General features: G+C 40.1%; 1 protein-coding gene across 8 annotated transcripts; it reads left to right on the plus strand.

Annotated features, from left to right (window-relative positions):
* The first annotated feature begins 47 nt into the window (after positions 1 to 47).
* bcas1 (brain enriched myelin associated protein 1) lies at positions 48 to 18,604 on the plus strand. 8 transcript variants are annotated; one of them, XM_088408631.1, is made up of 14 exons: positions 48 to 217; positions 298 to 362; positions 540 to 609; positions 2,135 to 2,430; positions 8,811 to 8,945; positions 11,187 to 11,276; positions 13,013 to 13,051; positions 13,890 to 14,108; positions 15,379 to 15,441; positions 15,509 to 15,550; positions 15,635 to 15,691; positions 16,445 to 16,567; positions 16,792 to 16,995; positions 17,891 to 18,604. In XM_088408631.1, exons 2-14 carry the CDS (start codon positions 324 to 326, stop codon positions 17,960 to 17,962), a joined length of 1,449 nt encoding a protein of 482 aa, XP_088264757.1. In that variant the 5' UTR covers positions 48 to 217; positions 298 to 323; the 3' UTR covers positions 17,963 to 18,604. The 8 variants fall into 8 exon arrangements, with proteins under 8 accessions (XP_088264757.1, XP_088264758.1, XP_088264759.1 ...); XM_088408632.1 differs by having other exon boundaries at positions 53 to 217; positions 16,448 to 16,567; XM_088408633.1 differs by having other exon boundaries at positions 53 to 217; positions 11,223 to 11,276.
* Positions 18,605 to 18,672: the final 68 nt, after the last annotated feature.

An 18,672-nucleotide genomic window follows, 5' to 3' on the forward strand; every position in this document is an offset into this window, starting at 1 on the left:
CATGCGCTATTGTCCGTCCTTGGGCCCTTCCTTGTAGGGCAGGAATTGGGATCGATGACTTGAAAACAGTCCCACCCATCTGCGAGCGCACTTATAATGGCCTGTCAAGCATAGCGCTAAGCGCAGTGGGACCTGAGCGGCCAGTCCAGCCCAATAGACAGGGTGTCTCTCCACACACAGTTGGACCTCATTTTCTTTGACCTGAAGTGCAGCTCGGGTAAGACAAGTGATTCGGGTTACTTAATGGCCAAGTGCGAGAGTTAATTACACCATATACTCTATTTCCCTTGGCTCTAGTAAACCTGCATCTTTCTCTCTTAAGTATGGGGAATGAGCATTCAAAGAACAAAGATCCAAGCAAGGTAAAAAATCACAGAAACAACATGGGCTTGTTAAATCAAATATTAAGGCAATTTTTCGCTCATTTATTTGAGCGCACCCCTAAAATGTATCCCTTTGTACTGAAGGTTGACAAAATGATTGTTTTGTTGTGGATTTTTTTTCTACCTATCATTGTTTCATATACCATGTGTTTGTAGAACAATCAATGTGATAAAAATGGGGGACTGAATGGCCTGGCAGTAAACATCACATCCAATGGATTCAGTGGTGAGTTTGTTTTATTTTTATTTTATTTACATTGGGAATGTCAATGGTACCAATTGTAAGAATAAATATATATCTCAATCTCATCTAAAGTATATATAGATGAGGCATTAATTGATCTATATTGCCTTTTCTTTTTGGTGATGTGAAAAAATATTAGATTTTAGGCATACTTATAGCACTTTCATAGATAATCTTTTTTATTGTAACCCTGGCAAGTGCGAGGGTTTTTTTTATTCTGGGGTGTCTTTGCCACAAACAATTGAGAAGCGCTGGTCTAAAAAAACAACCTTCACAAAACAAGGAAATTAAACAATCTAGGCATGACCAAAAGTCCAAATGAAGAAGCTCACAACAAAGGCAAGGTTTTCTTTGCATTTGTTATTAGCTATGACCTGGCTAAGCTAACAGCAAACAAACAACAGCAGCAGCAACGAGGACAAAAAGAAACCAGAGGCAACTGACGAGGCAACAAGAAACACCTGGACGTGACACTTGCGTCCGCCTCGCATTTCAAACGATCAAAACACAGTATGTGCCGTATCTTTCAGCAGTAAACAGAATCATCCTTGCATGGCCAGAATGAATGGATCCTTTGGACTTTTGAACGCTGAGTAAACAGTGAGAGTTTCTTGCAGGCTCGCAGGCTCTTTTGTGAACTATAGGCGTCGTCTCGAAAACGGACTATTTAATTTGTCATGGTGCACTGAGCGTCCCGGCCCAGAGAATTGCCCAGTGAGAGGATGTTGACACTGATGATCGCGCTAATCTCATGTTCTAGGGTAGACCAGCCCATGTTTACTTCATGGAGCTCGAGCCGCCTTTTTTTGCTGGGTGCAATATTTGTTATCATAAGCTGAAAAAATGTTTTTTTTAACCATATTAATAAGAATAAAACAAATCGGAATGCTTGCAAAATCAAATCAAAGTCAACTTGAAAAAGTAAAACATGCTTATATGAAGTATATTCTTGTTTTGTGAAGCAAAAAATAAAAAAAAGAATGCTTTTGTTATGATAAATTCTACAAAAGTGCTTGAGGAGAATTTTTTTTTTAATACTGCCTTTTTTTCCTTCTTTTGCTCCAAAACTATGTAACTTTCTTTTCCTTTAGTCAAAATCATTGTCTCTTTTAGTAGTCATGATCCGTAACCCAAGTCAGGAAGGTCAAAGTATTTTGTGACTTTACAAATGCTTTTATTTATATGGAAAGTCATTAAAGAAATCTCGCATTTGCTTATTAAGATTTCACTGCTGCTTATTAAGAAATTGCTAGATTTAATTTCTTGAAATGAGCAGTCTTGTTATGTTATGTTTCACGAGATATTTTCCTTTTTAGACAAAAAATACAGTTTGAAGACATGTTTTTATTATAAGCATTTTCTTTGATTAAAATGGACTTTTTGCAGCGTAAGGAACCGATGGATGGACGGATGGATGGATGGATGGATGGATGGATGGATGGACAGACGGACATGACTAATTACTGGATGGATGCATCACGGCGTTTTTTTTCTTCTCTTTTTTTAGTGAACAGTTTGACCCCAGATCAGCAAAACAGCCAGGGGGAAGCATTTGATTCTGCCACGGAATCTGACTATGCGATGGTGGACTCCGACAGCGGGCATGAAGAAAGCGAAGTTGTTCCCCAAAAGACGGCCGCCGCCCCCCAAACGAAAGAGGCTGAGAAACACGAAGGCAAAGTGCCACTGTTTGGTCAAATATTCAAAAAGAAAGCAGAATTAGAGGCACCAGTTGACGCAGAGCAGGTCGCAGAAGAAGGGACCGGAGAGAATATTGAATCAAATGCAAGTCTTCCACAGCTGGTAAGTATGATGTCGTTTTCTGTGATCAGGCTTAGGGTTTCAGAAATTGTTTTGAACCTGGGCGATAAAAATGTTCTTGTTCTTCCCGGAAAGGGTTCGAATTTCACGTCACGTTACTTTATTGTTGGATGTGTTACACACAGATGACATACAATATACCCAAACTAGCATTCTCTCAGAGATGCAAATGTAATAACAAACTAAGCTGTTAAAAGAGAATAAACCATTATTTTTAAAGAACTGCTCCGTGTAAAATTTGTACAATGTGCATTGTACTACTAACGTTGCAAACAAAATGGCCAGTTTGACTATGTGAGAGCTTCTCAGTTATTTTTTGCAAAGCCCCCTCAGGAAAGAGAAAACATTATGCAAGAACCCCCCCCATGATGCAGTGACTTTAAATAAGATTATTATCTATAAAAATTGTATACCTAAACTTGTATACTTTTTAAAAGCAACAAAAGAAGGAACATAAATGAACTTATACAAGGTTTGAAGGTTACAGGTTAGTTTGAAACATTAATTCTAAGTGCATCAAAATAAAATGATCAATGTAAAGGTCAGTCCCTATTTAAACTACAAACATTTTTCACCAGCTGAACCGTTTGACCCAAAAAATAAAATCACTAAATGATAATAAAGTGATCCAGACTACAGCCACGGGATGGAACTGGGAAGGGATAACAGTACAGTTAACGTATAAAGTTTGACCATTTAAAATTAGTAATAAGTAAATTAGTAAAATAAGTAAATATGTGTACTGCAAAGTTCAACGACTGAGGAGTGCCCGTGGCATGTGATTTACAATTAACTCCTCTACCTGGCATGCAGGGAACATTCAACACATACCTGCTGCAATATAGCTTTTATTTGTTTATTTTATGAAAAAACAATCTGCAATGCTCACATAGGTGCGGCACGAAGTCGGAAGGGATTACTATAAATGTAAAGCAATCTAGAACATTAACACAGAAGAATAACTAAACTTCCCGTATATACACGCGTGGTAATGACATGAGCAGCAATGTACAGTACATGGTTGAGCATTATAGACAGTATTACATTTAAAAGTGTAGCAAATAATCAGTTAATATTTGTATTAGAAATGATTAGTTATTTTTTTTAAATATGTATAAACAAGAGACACCAGCCCTTCATAAGTCACCTGTAAGGAATTATTTTAAAAAACTGTGGATAACTATTGTTTTCTGGACATAAATTTACAACAGCCAAGGGTTTGAATTTTATTGACCTGATCTGTGTTTTTTCTCATCAACAACAATGCCGCACGTTTGCAATTTACGCATCAATTACATACATCCTGCTCATACACAAGGTTACTGTCTGTCCCAGAGTAAAAGACCAAAGTGTGATTCTAAATGTGAATCTTGGTTTTCACGATGAAGGAATCCAGTTCAAGCAGAGAGGTTGCGGTCCCCACACCTGCAACCAAAGAGGAGCCGGATAATCTACATCACCAGGCGGAATCGTCCACTCAGACAGACAAAATCACAGAAGCGGATACTTCGACGCAAACCGGAGATGACACCGAGGAAGCGTTGACTACCAAGATCCCGGCGGAAGATGTCGGCGAAACAGATGGAGTGAAAAAAACCAGTGAATCTGATATCATGATTGCAGAGGGGGCTGTTGAAGAGAACGTAGAAGAAGAAGCATCCGACAACCAGGCAGCAGGAATCCCCATTGGAGAAACAACTGTCCATGTCACAGACGAGGATATTGTGTTTAGAGCGGAGAGGGTGGCGGTGACTGGAGAATGTGAAATTGATCCAGAAAGCATAGTGGCATGTAAACCAGAAGACTCCATCAATGTAATAGCTGAGAAGGTCACCACGTCTCAGCTTCATGATGCAGAAGGAGGCTCAACTGATGAAAGGTTTCTGAGTAGGACTGCTGAGCCCAGAGTCATCAAGGAAAGAAACGAAATACCAGAGTCTCTAAGATCAAGGATGGAAACTATTTCAGAGGAGACGCACCATTTCATTCTTGAGAGAACAGAGACAAGCTCTGATAAAGGTCTTAATACTGCTCAAGGTGATTTACCGCTTGAGGACTCTTCAGAAAGGCGTACTGCTTGGTGCAAGGAACTCTCAACCATTGATGAATTTCCTGAAGATAATTTGGATGAATCTTCACCAAAAGCAGATGTTTGGACATTGGCACCTGAAACAAAAGCATTATCCGCCATTCCTGCTGATGGGACCAGCAATGCCGGTGAGACACCTGAGGAAACTGTTGCTCTAACCACTGAGGAGCCCATGTCCAAGATAGGTTTCACAGATGTACCAATCGGTGGTAACCACCTGGAACAAGTTACCAACGCGGTCAACTTTGTGTCCCTGTCTTCAAAGCGAGAAGGCATAACTGAAGATTTGCCACCCATTGTGGAACCAATTATTGCCAAGATTGACAAGATTATCTCTGGAAAATCTACACAGGAAACCAAGGCAGTCCTCGGAACCAGTAATGAAGACATACCTACCCGAGAATCATCTTCTAAGTGTGAGGACACCAAAGCATCTGCGGAAGCTGCGGCATATCGCTCACAACTACACATTAAAATTCCCGCAATGGCAAAACAAGCTTCTGAGAAGACCAGTGTCCCCACTAAACTTGACAAACACTTTGATGGACCTACACACAAGGAAAGCGATGGAGTGCGAGAAATACTTCATGAAGAGCCACTTCACAAACAACTCCCATCTGTTGCCAAAGCGTTTGTGAAATCGAGGTTCTGTTCGCAACTCTTCACTGAATTCTCAGAGACAACGGAGGAGAAGAATTTCACTCGTGCCCAAGATTACACTGATAAATGTTCACAGGTAAAAAGGGAGGTTGTCAAAGATAAGGACAATCCACCTGTCCTCGAATCATCTTGTGAAGCACCTGTAAAGGCTGTGGCAGAAGCTGCTGCAATTTGCAAGACAATTGTAAAAGATGCTGAAGATGAGATTCACCCCGAAAATATTACTCGACTAAAAAGTGGAGTGGACCTGCGGAGACTTTGTGAAACGATGAAACATGAAGCCGAAATTACACCTGAAGATTCTTCGGAAGTGGTCGATTGTTTTCGAACGTGTTGTGAAATCCTAGAAAACCCTCAGGCAACTGTAGAGAAGATGATCATCCCTGAAAAAGACGGAAGACATTTTGAGCAAACATCTTCTGAAGCTGAAGTCTCTGAATCATCTCTACAAGCTTCAGCACAAGCTGAAGGCTGTTCAGAAAACTCCAAAATCTCAGATGTGATCAAAGAAGAAAATGAAAGGTCGTGTAAGGATCAAGGAGCGAGCGATAAAGAGCCTTTTGTTGAAGGAACGGACAACCTTCAAGTTGGTCAAACCACATATGCAGAATGTTGTGATTTGCTGACAAATTCATTAACACAGGAGGAGCTGAATTCTCGTAGCCCAGTCCACCAAGAACCAGAAGAAAAGAGCGTTGTCCAAACTGAGGAAAATCCAAACCAGGAAGGTGATGTCGAAGAGTCTCCGTCCTCAATTGATGTGGAACTGTTACAAGCTCCTCTCATTTCTGGCGATCCTTCAGATGTGAGCATAAGCCTTCCTGAGCATCAACCTACGATTCTTAAGACGATTGAAGTTGCTGAAGAAGCGACCAATGAATTGAACAAAAGTGATACTCGCTTAGCTGCTTCGACGTGCTTTCAGACTGTCTTTGGGATGCCTGTGGGGCAAACGACTTCACGGGATGCAGATGAAGCACCAGAGATGAATTCAGGGGCGGCGTCAAATGTGGACACGACAGAAAGTAGGCCTACTGAAGGTTGGCAAAACCAGAAGCTCATGGAAGCTTTACTTGTGAGGCTCAAGTCTTCATGTACGTCTGTTGTTGAGGAATCATCGTACAGACTCGAAGCTTTTGACATTTCTTCATCGGGTCACAAAATCAAGGTTACCATTCAGGTTGCTTCATTAGAAGAGTAGACGTGAAATACAAAATCATCTGTCTTCATTATTTGTGATGCGTTTTCACAAAAGCAGGCTTATGTTGCGGAGATCAGTTGGAGTTATTGACCAAAATACAAATTTTAATCACAGATGTCCGTTGTGCGATTTCTACATGAACAATCTCCTTAAGGTCTTCACTTTCATTTACCGGCAGTCAAAAGTTTCAAATTGTAATAGAAGTGTATGAAAATAAGGAATTAGTTGACATACACCGTTGACAGATGAATGTGCCAAATCTTGAAAGGCGATTTCAACTTGACAACATTCAAATTGCTGTAACCACGTCAATTTTAGCGCCACCACCATGTACACTACTATATATCAGCATAAAGAGAATTAAGTGTAGAATTAGAATATATAAACAGCTTTTTGTTTTCTGAGACATAATCCTGATTTTGTGAAAACATCACATTTTATTCTTGTGTACAGCTCGTAGACGCGAATGCGGCTACATTTTGATGGTCAAGGCAACTGTACGTATTTTCAAACATATAATGTGTGGTAATGGTGACAATAAAACGAGTAGAAAAATTCTCTTTGCAAGCCACACGCTTCGCATTTGGAACTTTTTTCAGGTCTGCATACTGGTAAACTTCTAACCCGTGTTGCCAAGAAGACTTCTCTTGGGATCGAGATTGGAATCCCAGGTTTGAATCTCTGGCCATGGTTTCGACCTGTGTGAATTTCCTCCTGTGATTCTAAGTAATCTCTCATAATCAGAACAACTATAACATTAGAAAACGTTGAAGAAAAATGAGTTGAACTTCAGACTCATTATCTTTAGTCGCAGCATCCAATGATGCCTCAAACCTATATAGCGGTTTCAAGATGCTCAAAAGTGCTTTGCAACGTTCAAAATATATCATACAACAACAAGAGAGTCGGCACCTACCGAGAATGTCGTTCACCGAGGCGGAATTCAAAAGAATTCCTGGACAGGAGGCTGATGGTGAAGAAGTAGCCAAGACAATAACCTCCGAAGGACGATACGTCTGGTACTTGAATCTGAAGAGACAGGTCAACGTTAACGGCGGCGCCATGGAAAGGAACCGACGCTTGAGTGGTCGGCCGCACCGTTGCGAATGAGAGCTAGCTGGCTAGCATGCGAACCAATCGGAGCCCGGTTTTGAACGTGGTGGTGCGTGCGTTTATGTAGCACTTTCTACACAATATGCGCTTTATGGAGGCTCACGCGCATTGAATCACCAAAGAAGGGTGCTGCCAGGTCCACTTGCACCTCTTTTTTTTTTTTCACTTGCGCTTTGTTTTTTTTCCTTTCGTTCATTTGGATTTTTGTGTTCACACCCTCCACCCCAAAAAACAAACAAAAAAAAACAGCAACAAAAACCTAATAACTTTAATAAAATATCGGTCGAATCTTCACAAGAATGAAACAATCTATTAGATCAGGTTTGAGCAAACTACGGCCTTGGGCCATCTGCGGCCCATTAAACTTTTTAATACGGCCTCTCGAACATGAAGAAATTATCAGTCAGGAGGACAGTGATAATATTAATATCCTGAAGGATAGCGCAACGATCATTGCTTTAAAATAGTAACTCCTAGCAATTGGTCATTTAATTTTCAGTTGTTCTAGAGCCATTTCAAAAAATAGGACTGGAAAAACACAGTCATAATGATTTAGTTGATTTTCTATTGAAATTAAAGCACGTTTTCTAGCTATCCCGCATTTTTTCTCTAATGACGTGGATTATCAAAAAACACCATCCTTCTGCTCCTGCTCCGACATTTTATCAAATTTTAGAAGCGTTTTTGTTCTACCTTTCACGCTTCTTTGTTACTTGATATAAAGATGATACTCTAGACTACGACGCAGTGTTAACGATTTACTAGCATAGCACAAAGTCGTAACATAAGGCGGTGCAACGCAATCCGGGGTTACCCATCATGCCTTGCGTGACAAACTACTGCTCAAGATATAGCACACTTTGTGGCCCTCAAGTCAAAATGTTTGCCCAGCCCAGTACTAGTCTAAATTATAGGTGACATTTAACATGTTAACGTAGTTGGTGGAAGACTGGAATTTGCCTTCAATGTCGCAAAAACATATACTTTCTACAGACTAAATTGATGTTCAAAACGGAGGTCCGTTCCGCGCCAAATTCCTGCAGTCATTTTTCTCATGAAATCAAAGAGAGCCTCGTCATTAGCAAGAGATTTGGAGTTTCCAACAATTCTTGAGGGATGAGCGTCCAACATACTGGAATATTAATGAGTGAGGGGGGAGGACATGCACGTTGATAAAAGGCTTATTGTTTGCGATGCGCAGAGTAGGCAGAGGCACGGTTGGAATTGTGCTCCCGTCTCAAGATGCCGCTTCACTACTGGCTAACCCTCAAAAGGCTAACTGTGTGCTATGCTGCTTAGGAGACAGCTAACCAAAAGCCAGAGGCACTGACGGAAGCGGACGCTGGCACTCGGGAACAAATTGACAACAGTCCACCTACGCAACAGGAGACTAACCCAGAAGAGAGTCCAGTTATGAACTTCTTCAAAAATTTAGTAAGTGACTCATTTGGAATGTAAACTGCGAAAACATGGTCATTTGGGTTTGGGATATGGTCGTGTTGCTTCTCTTCAATCGCCGGACCGAACTAATTGGAGATTTTCATAAAGCGTTGCTTCAAGTTGCTTTTAGTTGCCCAGCTCAACCAAATAATTGCTTGTTTGTTGAACTCCTGTGTGGGATTTTGTCCATTCCTTTGATCTTGAAATCTTTTGATCATTGAAAGAAGACTAGGGAGCTGAAATTTCATCCAGATGGTGTCAAAATTCAAATTGGCATGACTTCTCAGTTATCGCATTACCAGGATTGTGTTGTCATTGGCTAAAATACTGCCAGAAAAAAAAGAGAACGTCAGAAAAACGGTCAAAATATCTCACGAGGTTTAACCCTCATGTGCCTGGATGGCTTGATTGCTAAGAGCGCATTTGCGTTTGCTTATAGAAATGATAAAGCCTGGCAACCAAAAGAATATGCCCCTTACATATCCTTGTTGTGTTTGGAAAAAATAAGTGGCCATATATCACAGTGGGAAGTAATTGTCTGCAATTGTCTCGCTCTCTTGCAATCGGTCTCACTGAAGTAATTGGTCGTAGGCTCGCGCAGCATGGGCTCTCTGAGACACCCAAGTATGTTTGCTTCATAATCGCTACATTACCTTACTTCACGATGAGATGCCACTCCATGTCGAATTTTAACGAAAACCAACGTTTTATTTCGGCAGGGTAAATTCTCGTTTCTCGAAATATTTTCGTGTTTTCTTTTGTGTGCGGCGAGTGACTTCAAATGTGCAGAATAACTGCGCTCATCCAAACTTCCAAAGCGTTGCTCATGCTCAGTGTCGCTACTTTCCTCTTCTCGTCTTTCTATTTACGATCAGTATACAAACCTTTTTTCCCCCCTTCTTCTTCCTATTTTATTTGCGATTGGCATTCGAACCTGAAATCTGTTCTATTGCGCACAAAATGCATTTGAGTTAGGTTCACAAAGTTTTTCCCCTTGGGTTTTCTGTAGCTAAAAGATGGCAGTGAAAAATGGCGGCCTCCTGTCGGAGCGGCTCACCCCATGTAATATAATTAGCGATTACTAGATCTATGATTACAGTATTTCTCCGAGCGCAAGTCGAGTTTATTTTTTCCTTATTTTCAACCCCCATATTAGGAGGGTCGACTTAGAACTGCATAACTGAAAACAGATCATTTTTTTCCCCCACATAAATTGATGTGGAGGGCCGGATCTGGCCCCCGGGCCTTGAGTTTGACACCGGTGCATTAATCCATTGAAACTTCAAATCCTTTTGTTGTTGCGACATTAGTTTCAGCATTTGCGCCTATGCGCACGCGTACATCGCATTGCCGTCGTGTCTCGTTTCCTCCGCTCCCACTGCCCCCACAAGCGCAACAGGACAATAAATTCTGATTACTCGACATACGATGTAGAAATGCCTTGAAACGTAGCATTTTAAAAACACGCACCACTGGACATACATGATCTAAAATCGGGGTTAGACTTATACTTGTGTTTTTGTAAAATTCAACCAAAATGAAGCTAAAGGGGGGGGGCTTATAACACAGTATATAACAAAAAAGTTGATGTTTCAAGTGTCTGAAATTTATAGCGGGTTTTTAAAATGAATAACTTTTTGGATGACCTTGTCACAGCAGCAGGAAAGCTATCCATCACAAATTGCACCCTGACGCATTAACAGGCCGCCATTGTGTTCCCTCTTCATGGCGCTGTGGCGTTTTAAAGAGTTCCAGTGCTAATCAAGGCTCAGAACATGCGGGAATGTGGCGGCCCATTGTGGGCGCCATGCTGTGAGCTCACAAGGGAGGCCTGTGCAGCTGGAAGTCGACAGTGGTCAAGATAAAGCCGGGGCAGGCCTCCGCCATCGCCGCAGCACAATGGCTGACACTCTCACAGCCACCAACACTTAGTTTATTCTTACTTTCCTACTCTTACAATGTACCTCGGTAGTTCATATATATATATATATATATATATATATATATATATATATATATATATATATATATATATATATATATATATATATATACCTTCCTTTCGTCAAACATTTGAATTAAAGAAAATGAGTAAATAAATCCATACATAAATAAATACGTGGGAATTAATGAAAAAAAGCATGTAAAAATCCATCTTTGGGATTGGATGGGTTAATAATGCAACACCCGGGCCTCCTATTATTCTATTTTGTGTGTTTTTTTTTCCCATGACAGAATTTAACGGTGTCTGTCCCTTCCCTTGTGCGGCAGATGACTCCCACTAAAACATCCAAAAAGGAAGCTCCTGAAGTCCCAAAGGATCAGGTGACCATGACACAACAACACAAAAAATAAGATGACAACAATCAAATCTGAGAGGACATCCTCTCATGATTTGTTTTTGTCATCACTGTCCAGTCACCATCTGTTATTTTTACGGATTATCTTTGACAAATTATTCCCTTCAAAACTGAAAATGGCTTGTGCTCTTTCATGATGCAATATTATTGGCTCAACAAACAGATTTTTGTGTTTTCCGAAAAGTAATCGAGGACATGAGTAATGTCAGTGTCTCAAGGCACCTTTTTTTGAGTCCACTGTCTTAAGACTTTTTATTTTTTTAAAGTTAACGTAGGGTTAGGTGATTTAAGTTTCTTGCTTATGATTTTTTTTTACCATGTATTCAATTTCTATTAAATATCATTATTTATTATATTATATTATATATTATTATAAAGCACACCTAAGGGTATATATTTTATTGTATTATAATCTTATAAAGCACCCTTAAAAGACTTGAAATTTCTCAAAAATTTTCGTCTTTAATTCAAATTCCTTCCTATTTACCTTCACTTTATGGTCCGAAAAATACTTAATAACTGTTTAAAAATGAGTACATTAGCAAAACTACAATCTTAGAAGGAGAACTGAACATGAATAAAGTTGAACTTGCTTGCTGTACTGTGTTTTTTTTTTCCCTAATGTACAGTAACACATGGTATATACTTGGTACGACCTAAATTGTATGCGGAATTATTTGTAAAAATAGACCCGCTCATTTAGGCTGAGACTTATGAAACGGTGTGCCCAATAGTCCAAATGATAAAATAAAGTAAAAAAGAAAGAAAAGGTTGTTTATAATACAACATGAAGCAGGCCGAACGTCTAGTAATGGACAAATGTCACAGTTTGAATTTCTTCACTGTGATGGAATGATTTGACCTGCGCTGAGCAAGCGAGATGCTAATGCTAGTGTGAATGCTAGTGTATCGTTCCAAGTGACGCGATCAGCAAGCGTGGCAACACGTCGTCACTTCCGGTTGAAAATTGCAATGCTCATATGGGCATTGCTAGTAAAAGGAAGATGTTTTTTGTCTATTGATTATGGCCAGCACACTAATGAAGCGAATTGATCCTATTTTTTTTTTTTTTTTTTAATGCTTTCCAATATCATCTTGAGGGCCAGATAAAAACCGCTTGTGGGCCAGATCCGGCCCGAGGGCCACACGTTTGACACCATTGCTTTCAATTGTCACGCTTTGACGCTCAGATGGGTTTCGGGCTGAGAAGCCGAGTACTTATGCAAGAATTCAAGTCGTTCTTTGCGCTTGTTCAGACGTTTACAAAACAAACCGCTTCAGCATTTCAAAAGCAACATTTGTTTGTTTTTTTTAAAGGTGAATTGCTTTGACTGCTGTGAAAATATGTCTTCTGGTTTTCTTATTTCTGGGGCTTATGCCTTCTCATATGAAGCAGTCTTGGTCTTTCCCAAAATCCTTTGCAAACACGCAATGACCACAGTTACAAGAACAATAAGTGAAATTGAGCTAAAGTGCGGTAAAACGACGAGCTATCCCCAAATATGACATTTTGTTTTTTTCCTTAAAAAAAGGAAACAGTAGCTTCGCACAAGACAGTGACAATAAAATGGATAAAAGCAGTGCTCGATACAGTCGATGTAACTCAGCCAGTCGGACAAGCCTTCTTTTCATTGCTGCTCAACTGAATGTTTTGATGACTACTGGCAATTTTGAACTGCTGCCTCTTTTGTTGCCAAACAGCAGCAGAGGGAGAAACAGCCACCAGCGCCCACCGCCACTGTGAGCACATTGTCTCTCTCTGCGTTGGTCTTTGCTTAACCTCTTGGAAAAGATTCTTTGTCAAACTCTGGATAAATATTCAAATAATCTTGCTCTGCAGTGGCCACTTTGTTGCTGCGTGATTTGTACTATCCCACTGAGTGGGGAACGCTGGCGAGTGCCTGCGAAGGTAGCGGCTCTTTTGATCGCCCCTCAGTGAGATATCACATGGCTTCATGAATCAAAATCTTACTGGGGATACGCCGACGAGTGTCCATAGAAGTAGCAGCTCTTTTGGTCTCCATCAAGGTCCACAGAGGTGGCGAGATATTGCTCTTGTCGTCGTGTTCAGCAGTTTCTTGCGACAAGATCAACATCTGGCAACCTTCTGACGCCCTCTGGTGACCTTGAAGATATCAAAGAGCAGGTCCACAAAGGTAGCGGCATTTTAAATGTCCTCCAGGGTTCATTTGAGGTCAGCAAAAGGTCGCCAGATGTCACAAGATGTTGTTGTTGTGGTCACAAGGTGTTCAGCATTTCCTTGTGACAAGGGCACTGTCCTTCTGGAGACCTCTGGCAAACTTGAATGAACCCTGGAGGAGATCAGAAGTGTTGCTACATTCACAGGCACTCGCCAGCGTTTGTTCCTCAGTGGGAACCATCTTTGTACATATGTCTGCCTCGGGGGATCCAATCTCAGTTGGTACATCTGTGTGTGGAGAATGCATGTTCTCCCCGTGCTTGTGCGGGTTTTGCGCGGGTACTCTGGCTTCCTCCCTTATCTCAAAAAAAAAAAAAAAAAATCTATGAAAAAAACTTTACCTGGCAGACAGGTTCCTAACTAATTTTCTCTCCCGAGGTTGCCCAAGTGTCTGATCCTCCTGCAGCCTCCAAGGGAATGTTGATCCCGCCACCTCCTCCTCCAGAACTTCCCAAAGTGGAAGTCAAAGTGGAGCCATGCGGCAAAGCGGCCAAAACCACCGCCTCCAAAGAAAAAAACAAAGCTGTTGCGAAAAGTGCCGAATCCCCCAAAGCCAAGCCAAGCAAAGACATTCTGAGCAAATTCTTTCGACCCAAGGTACATCATCACGACACCTCACTGCTTTTATTATTATTTTGACCGAATGTCCCGAGTGAATCCATTTTGTGGGACTTGAACATCAACTTGTTTCTGGTCATGCTAAAAGGCTAGCCTGTGCGCAACATCTTTGCTGCGTGCATTCGAAAGTGAGCAAAGGTTCATGTGGATTGGCAAGGCCATCCTGCAAAGCTGTTTTTTTTTTTGCAGAGCTCCTTTGCGAATCAAGAACTTCATTCAAGGAACACCTTCCTAATTTTCAGGCACATTATTTTTTGCAGGTTCATCCCAGGAACCTGAAGCAGGGGCTTAATCGAACAATGATTATATTGACCATTGATATTATGATGAGATGTTTTCACACAAGCAGTCTGATGTCACAGAGATTTTTTTGAGTTATTGAAACACAAACTTTCGACAGAGTTGTCCATTTTGCGATTCCTACTTATGGAAAAAGGCAACGCCAAGACTGCCAGCCTATTTTTAGCATTTTCACTCATCTTTGGCCGACAGAATATTGTGTGCTATGTGGATACTATCATTTAAAAGATTGCTTTTGATTCCTTACTAAGAATTACAAGTATGTAATGTATGTGTAGAATGTAGGGCTTTCTTCCCTAACGTGAGCAACACTGCCACCCAACGGTCATAGTTCATCACTACAGTGCTCAATTGGCTTAATATTGAAATAAGCACTAGTCAAGAGTGTCAGCTACTGTTTCATTAAAAAAAAAAAAGAATTCTCGCCATTGGCACACAACGCAAGTATTTAAAAAGACAAGAATTCTTGTCCATGGCAGCCAAAAGGTTCAAATTGTAATCCAAGTGTGAGAAAATAAGGGATTGGTAGAACCACTAAAAGATAAATGTGGCAAAATGTTAAATGTGTTTTTCTTTTTTTTTTGTATCAAACCGGGGATTTCAACCTTGCACATTTCAAATTCTGAGCTACCTCCGTTTATTAGATATCATTTTAAAGGGAATTAAGTGCATAATTAAAATAGACAAATATCTCAATGTTCACTCTGAGACATAAGCCTGGTTTTGTGAAAACGTATCACATTATATACCATCAAGTGGTTTTATTTCTTCAATTCATATTGCATATCCCTACATACGATATTTCCTTGTCTAGAAACATGTTTATTGGGGACGTTTCACACAGCGTTGATAACAATAAAACAATAATACCACTGCTGGCAGACTAGAGAGGTTTGTGCATTCACGATGATGCTCAACTCTCCATAAGAATTCTTTCAATGTGCTACAGACTAACAAGGAGACACAACTGCAAGCAGTAGAAGCTCAAGTAAATCCAATTGTAGAAAAGCAGGTAAACCTTTGAAGCTATTCATGTTAAGTCTAACAAAACAACAACAACAACAAAATTCACCCTTCAGGAAACGGCGATGGAGCTGCCACAAGTCCTTATAGAGGTTAAGGTAATTCCGAAAGTAAATATTTACCAGAAGTACTGCAATAAAGTTTTGTTTTGATTTTTTTTTTCATTTGTATTTGCTAATGAGGCTGAAGAAGCTAAGCAAGCACCAGAAGAGCCAACAGAGATGCTTGTAGAGGAAAAGGTAAAGTAGCAGAAAATATGGAGGCGTCATTCCAGAATTGGACAATATTTGAGCTTCAACATGTTTGAAAAGTAAACCACTTTTCTGATTTTCCTTTACATAATCATCAATAATGGGTAAAAAACAATCATAAGAGTGTTTAGTTCAGCTTACAGATCAGTAATACAATTTACATTACGTGTTTTAATGAACAAATAAAGCAATTTACTCAGGAACGGCTTGGCAATCTATGCTAATGTTAGCGTTCTCTCTGTTTAGCTAGCTGTTACTGCTAGCCAAGAGGACAAAACTTACTTTTATATTGCTAAAAAAACATTTGTTTTTAAAAATTGTTGTCTTACTCTGATATGCGACAACGGGGTTGCATGAGGTCGAGGGAGGCATTCAAGTGAGGCAAATTAGTTTAGAAAAATATGAAAAATAGAAGAGAGGACATACCTTTGCTTTAGCCATTATTTTGGGAAAACGGATGACGTCACGCTCAGCATATCATGTGATTCTTCTCCTAGCATGCTAAATAGCTCGTGGAAACATGCTTGCATGCACCTTCCATGAATAATAATTATTATTTGAAGGGTTATGTTTATTAAAAAAGGGATCATGTTGTGTCTTTTCTATTCTGGCTGGGATTTGGTTCTGTTCTTTAACTTTTCCTTATAACATCCTGTTTCACTCTATAGGTTTCCACTATAATGCTGTAAAAAAAAAAAAAAGCTGGTGATGCTTATGATATTTCTATGTCTTTTTTGAAAGAAGGCGGATCCTTGTCAAGCTGGGACTGTGGAGTCTGCTGCCAGACCAGAACCTCAAGCTCCGCTTCACCAAGAGAAGAAAAACCCAGCAAAGTCATCCTTCTTCTCCTTGTTCAAGCCAAAAGTAAGCACAAATTCAAAGAGCACCTCTTCATTGTATATTGTTTTCATCCTGTAAAAGATGGAGCTTGCCGCTGCGGTGGGTGAAATATGTCATGAATAAAAGCACATCTTGTTTTTTTTTTGTCTAAAAAAGGAAAAATATATTGTGCAGCAAAAAAATCTCAAGCATCTCTTAGCATTGTAAGCAAAGTTCTTCATCCCAATTCTGTGCCTCTCCGCTTTCAGGCAAGCGAGCCCAAGAAGGCCAGCGCTGCCCACGCGCCTCCGGCACTCAAGAGCAAAGAGGAACCCAAAGCGGCGCCAAAGGCATGCGAGGTGCTCGCGGATGACAAAGTGGCCTCGGTGGCCCCCAAGGCCAGCGACACTCCCACACATGCAGCCGGGAAGTCAGAGAAGAGGAACTCCATCCAGCTCTTTTTGAAACATCTGGTAACGACACCAAAAGTGAACCCTTCGTAGTTTCAATATAGCTCCCACACCTGCATTTTTTACATTATAGCTCCCTTTGTAGCTTCTTTTCACAGGCCCCGAGATAACCTGTACCACATGTACCATTTGCTCCACCAGGGGGCAGCAGCAGTTGCAACTCACCAGCTAACTCATTTCAGCAGTATATATATATATATATATATATATATATATATATATATATATATATATATATATATATATATATATATATATATATATATATATATATATATATATATATATATATATATATATATATAATATTTTATTATATACATACTAGAGATGCATTAATGCTATTTATTTCCATGTCACGATCGTCAGAATATATTTGGTCATGTGTTGCACTAACACTGTTATTTATTTTGTCCCCTGTTCAGTTCATAGTTATAATATTTGGTTATGTTTGGCATTAAAGGGACACTCTGTAAGATTTAGACCGTTTTTCATCCTGGAGACCTGGAGATACTGTATTTACCATTGTTTGTAGCTATAACAGACATGGCAGCCTCTGGAAGAGTGCCACCCCCCATGTAATGTCATTAAATGATAACTCGACCTACCATTATGTATAAAACATGTTGTTGGTCATTAAGAACACATTTATTTGCAATTTTTTGACATTTATAACCATCAATGTATTCCTTTTAAATGAAAAACGGTCAGAATCTTATACATTGTCCCTTTAATATTGTAATGTTTTCCCCCTTGTTTGCAGTCAAGATATCAGGTAATATTTGGTTATGTGTGGCAATAGAAAACAATGAAGGTTGACATTAAGACATCTCTGCGATCGTGACACTTTTGGTTACAAAATTATCCGATTCGTACTGAACATCTTGCTCATTTCCAGGGTCAGAAACGTCATTCGACAGACGCCGGCGTCCAGACCGAGCCGGTGAGCGTGGCGCCGGCTGCCAAATGAAAAGGCGCTCAACTTCTTCCCCAAAGACTCTCCTTTGGCTTTATGATTCCTGTCTCTGGCACATGGCAAACTTTTGCGGAACCATCATATTAATAATTGCATGTTTTTTGTACGTTTAACCGTTTAAAGCTCAATACATTGGGAAAGTGGGTTCGAGTTTTTAGATGGTCTGCTTAGTGACAATGTGGATTTCAATTTTTGCTCAAAATGAAATGCACTCGGTTGGGACTAACAAACACATTTTTTACAACTGCTCACTTGGAGTTGCCAGTGCCAAACAAAACGTTTTTGTCGCGGTTCCGACGGAAATTTGTACGCACTTAAAGATATGTTTACGTCAGCTCTTAGTGGATATCGACACCATCTATCGTACTCTTGAGATAAATCACAATCGTTACTCAGTCTGGAAATAATTGCAATAACATATACCTGGGAATGAATCTAAAATGATTGTCAATATAGTGCAAGTGTGTTGTGTAAATCGCAAGTGACACCGTTATCAATTTCTTGTTGCCTCATTGTGAACTGTCAAGTCCTGCGGTCTTTTCTTGTGCAATTTAACTTTCGCCTTTTGTCTGCTTCTGTGAATGTCTTCTTGTAACTTCCGGAGGGCAATAAAACACATGTGCCGTTTCTGCTTCATGATGAAATGTTTCAGCTTCATACGGAGTAGCCCTTTCTTCAATGAATCATCGGGATGGGACGACGTG

Source organism: Hippichthys cyanospilos, chromosome 2 (genome assembly GCF_059441005.1).
Source record: "Hippichthys cyanospilos isolate Australia breed blue-spotted pipefish chromosome 2, RoL_Hcya_1.0, whole genome shotgun sequence".
Taxonomy (NCBI): domain Eukaryota; kingdom Metazoa; phylum Chordata; class Actinopteri; order Syngnathiformes; family Syngnathidae; genus Hippichthys; species Hippichthys cyanospilos.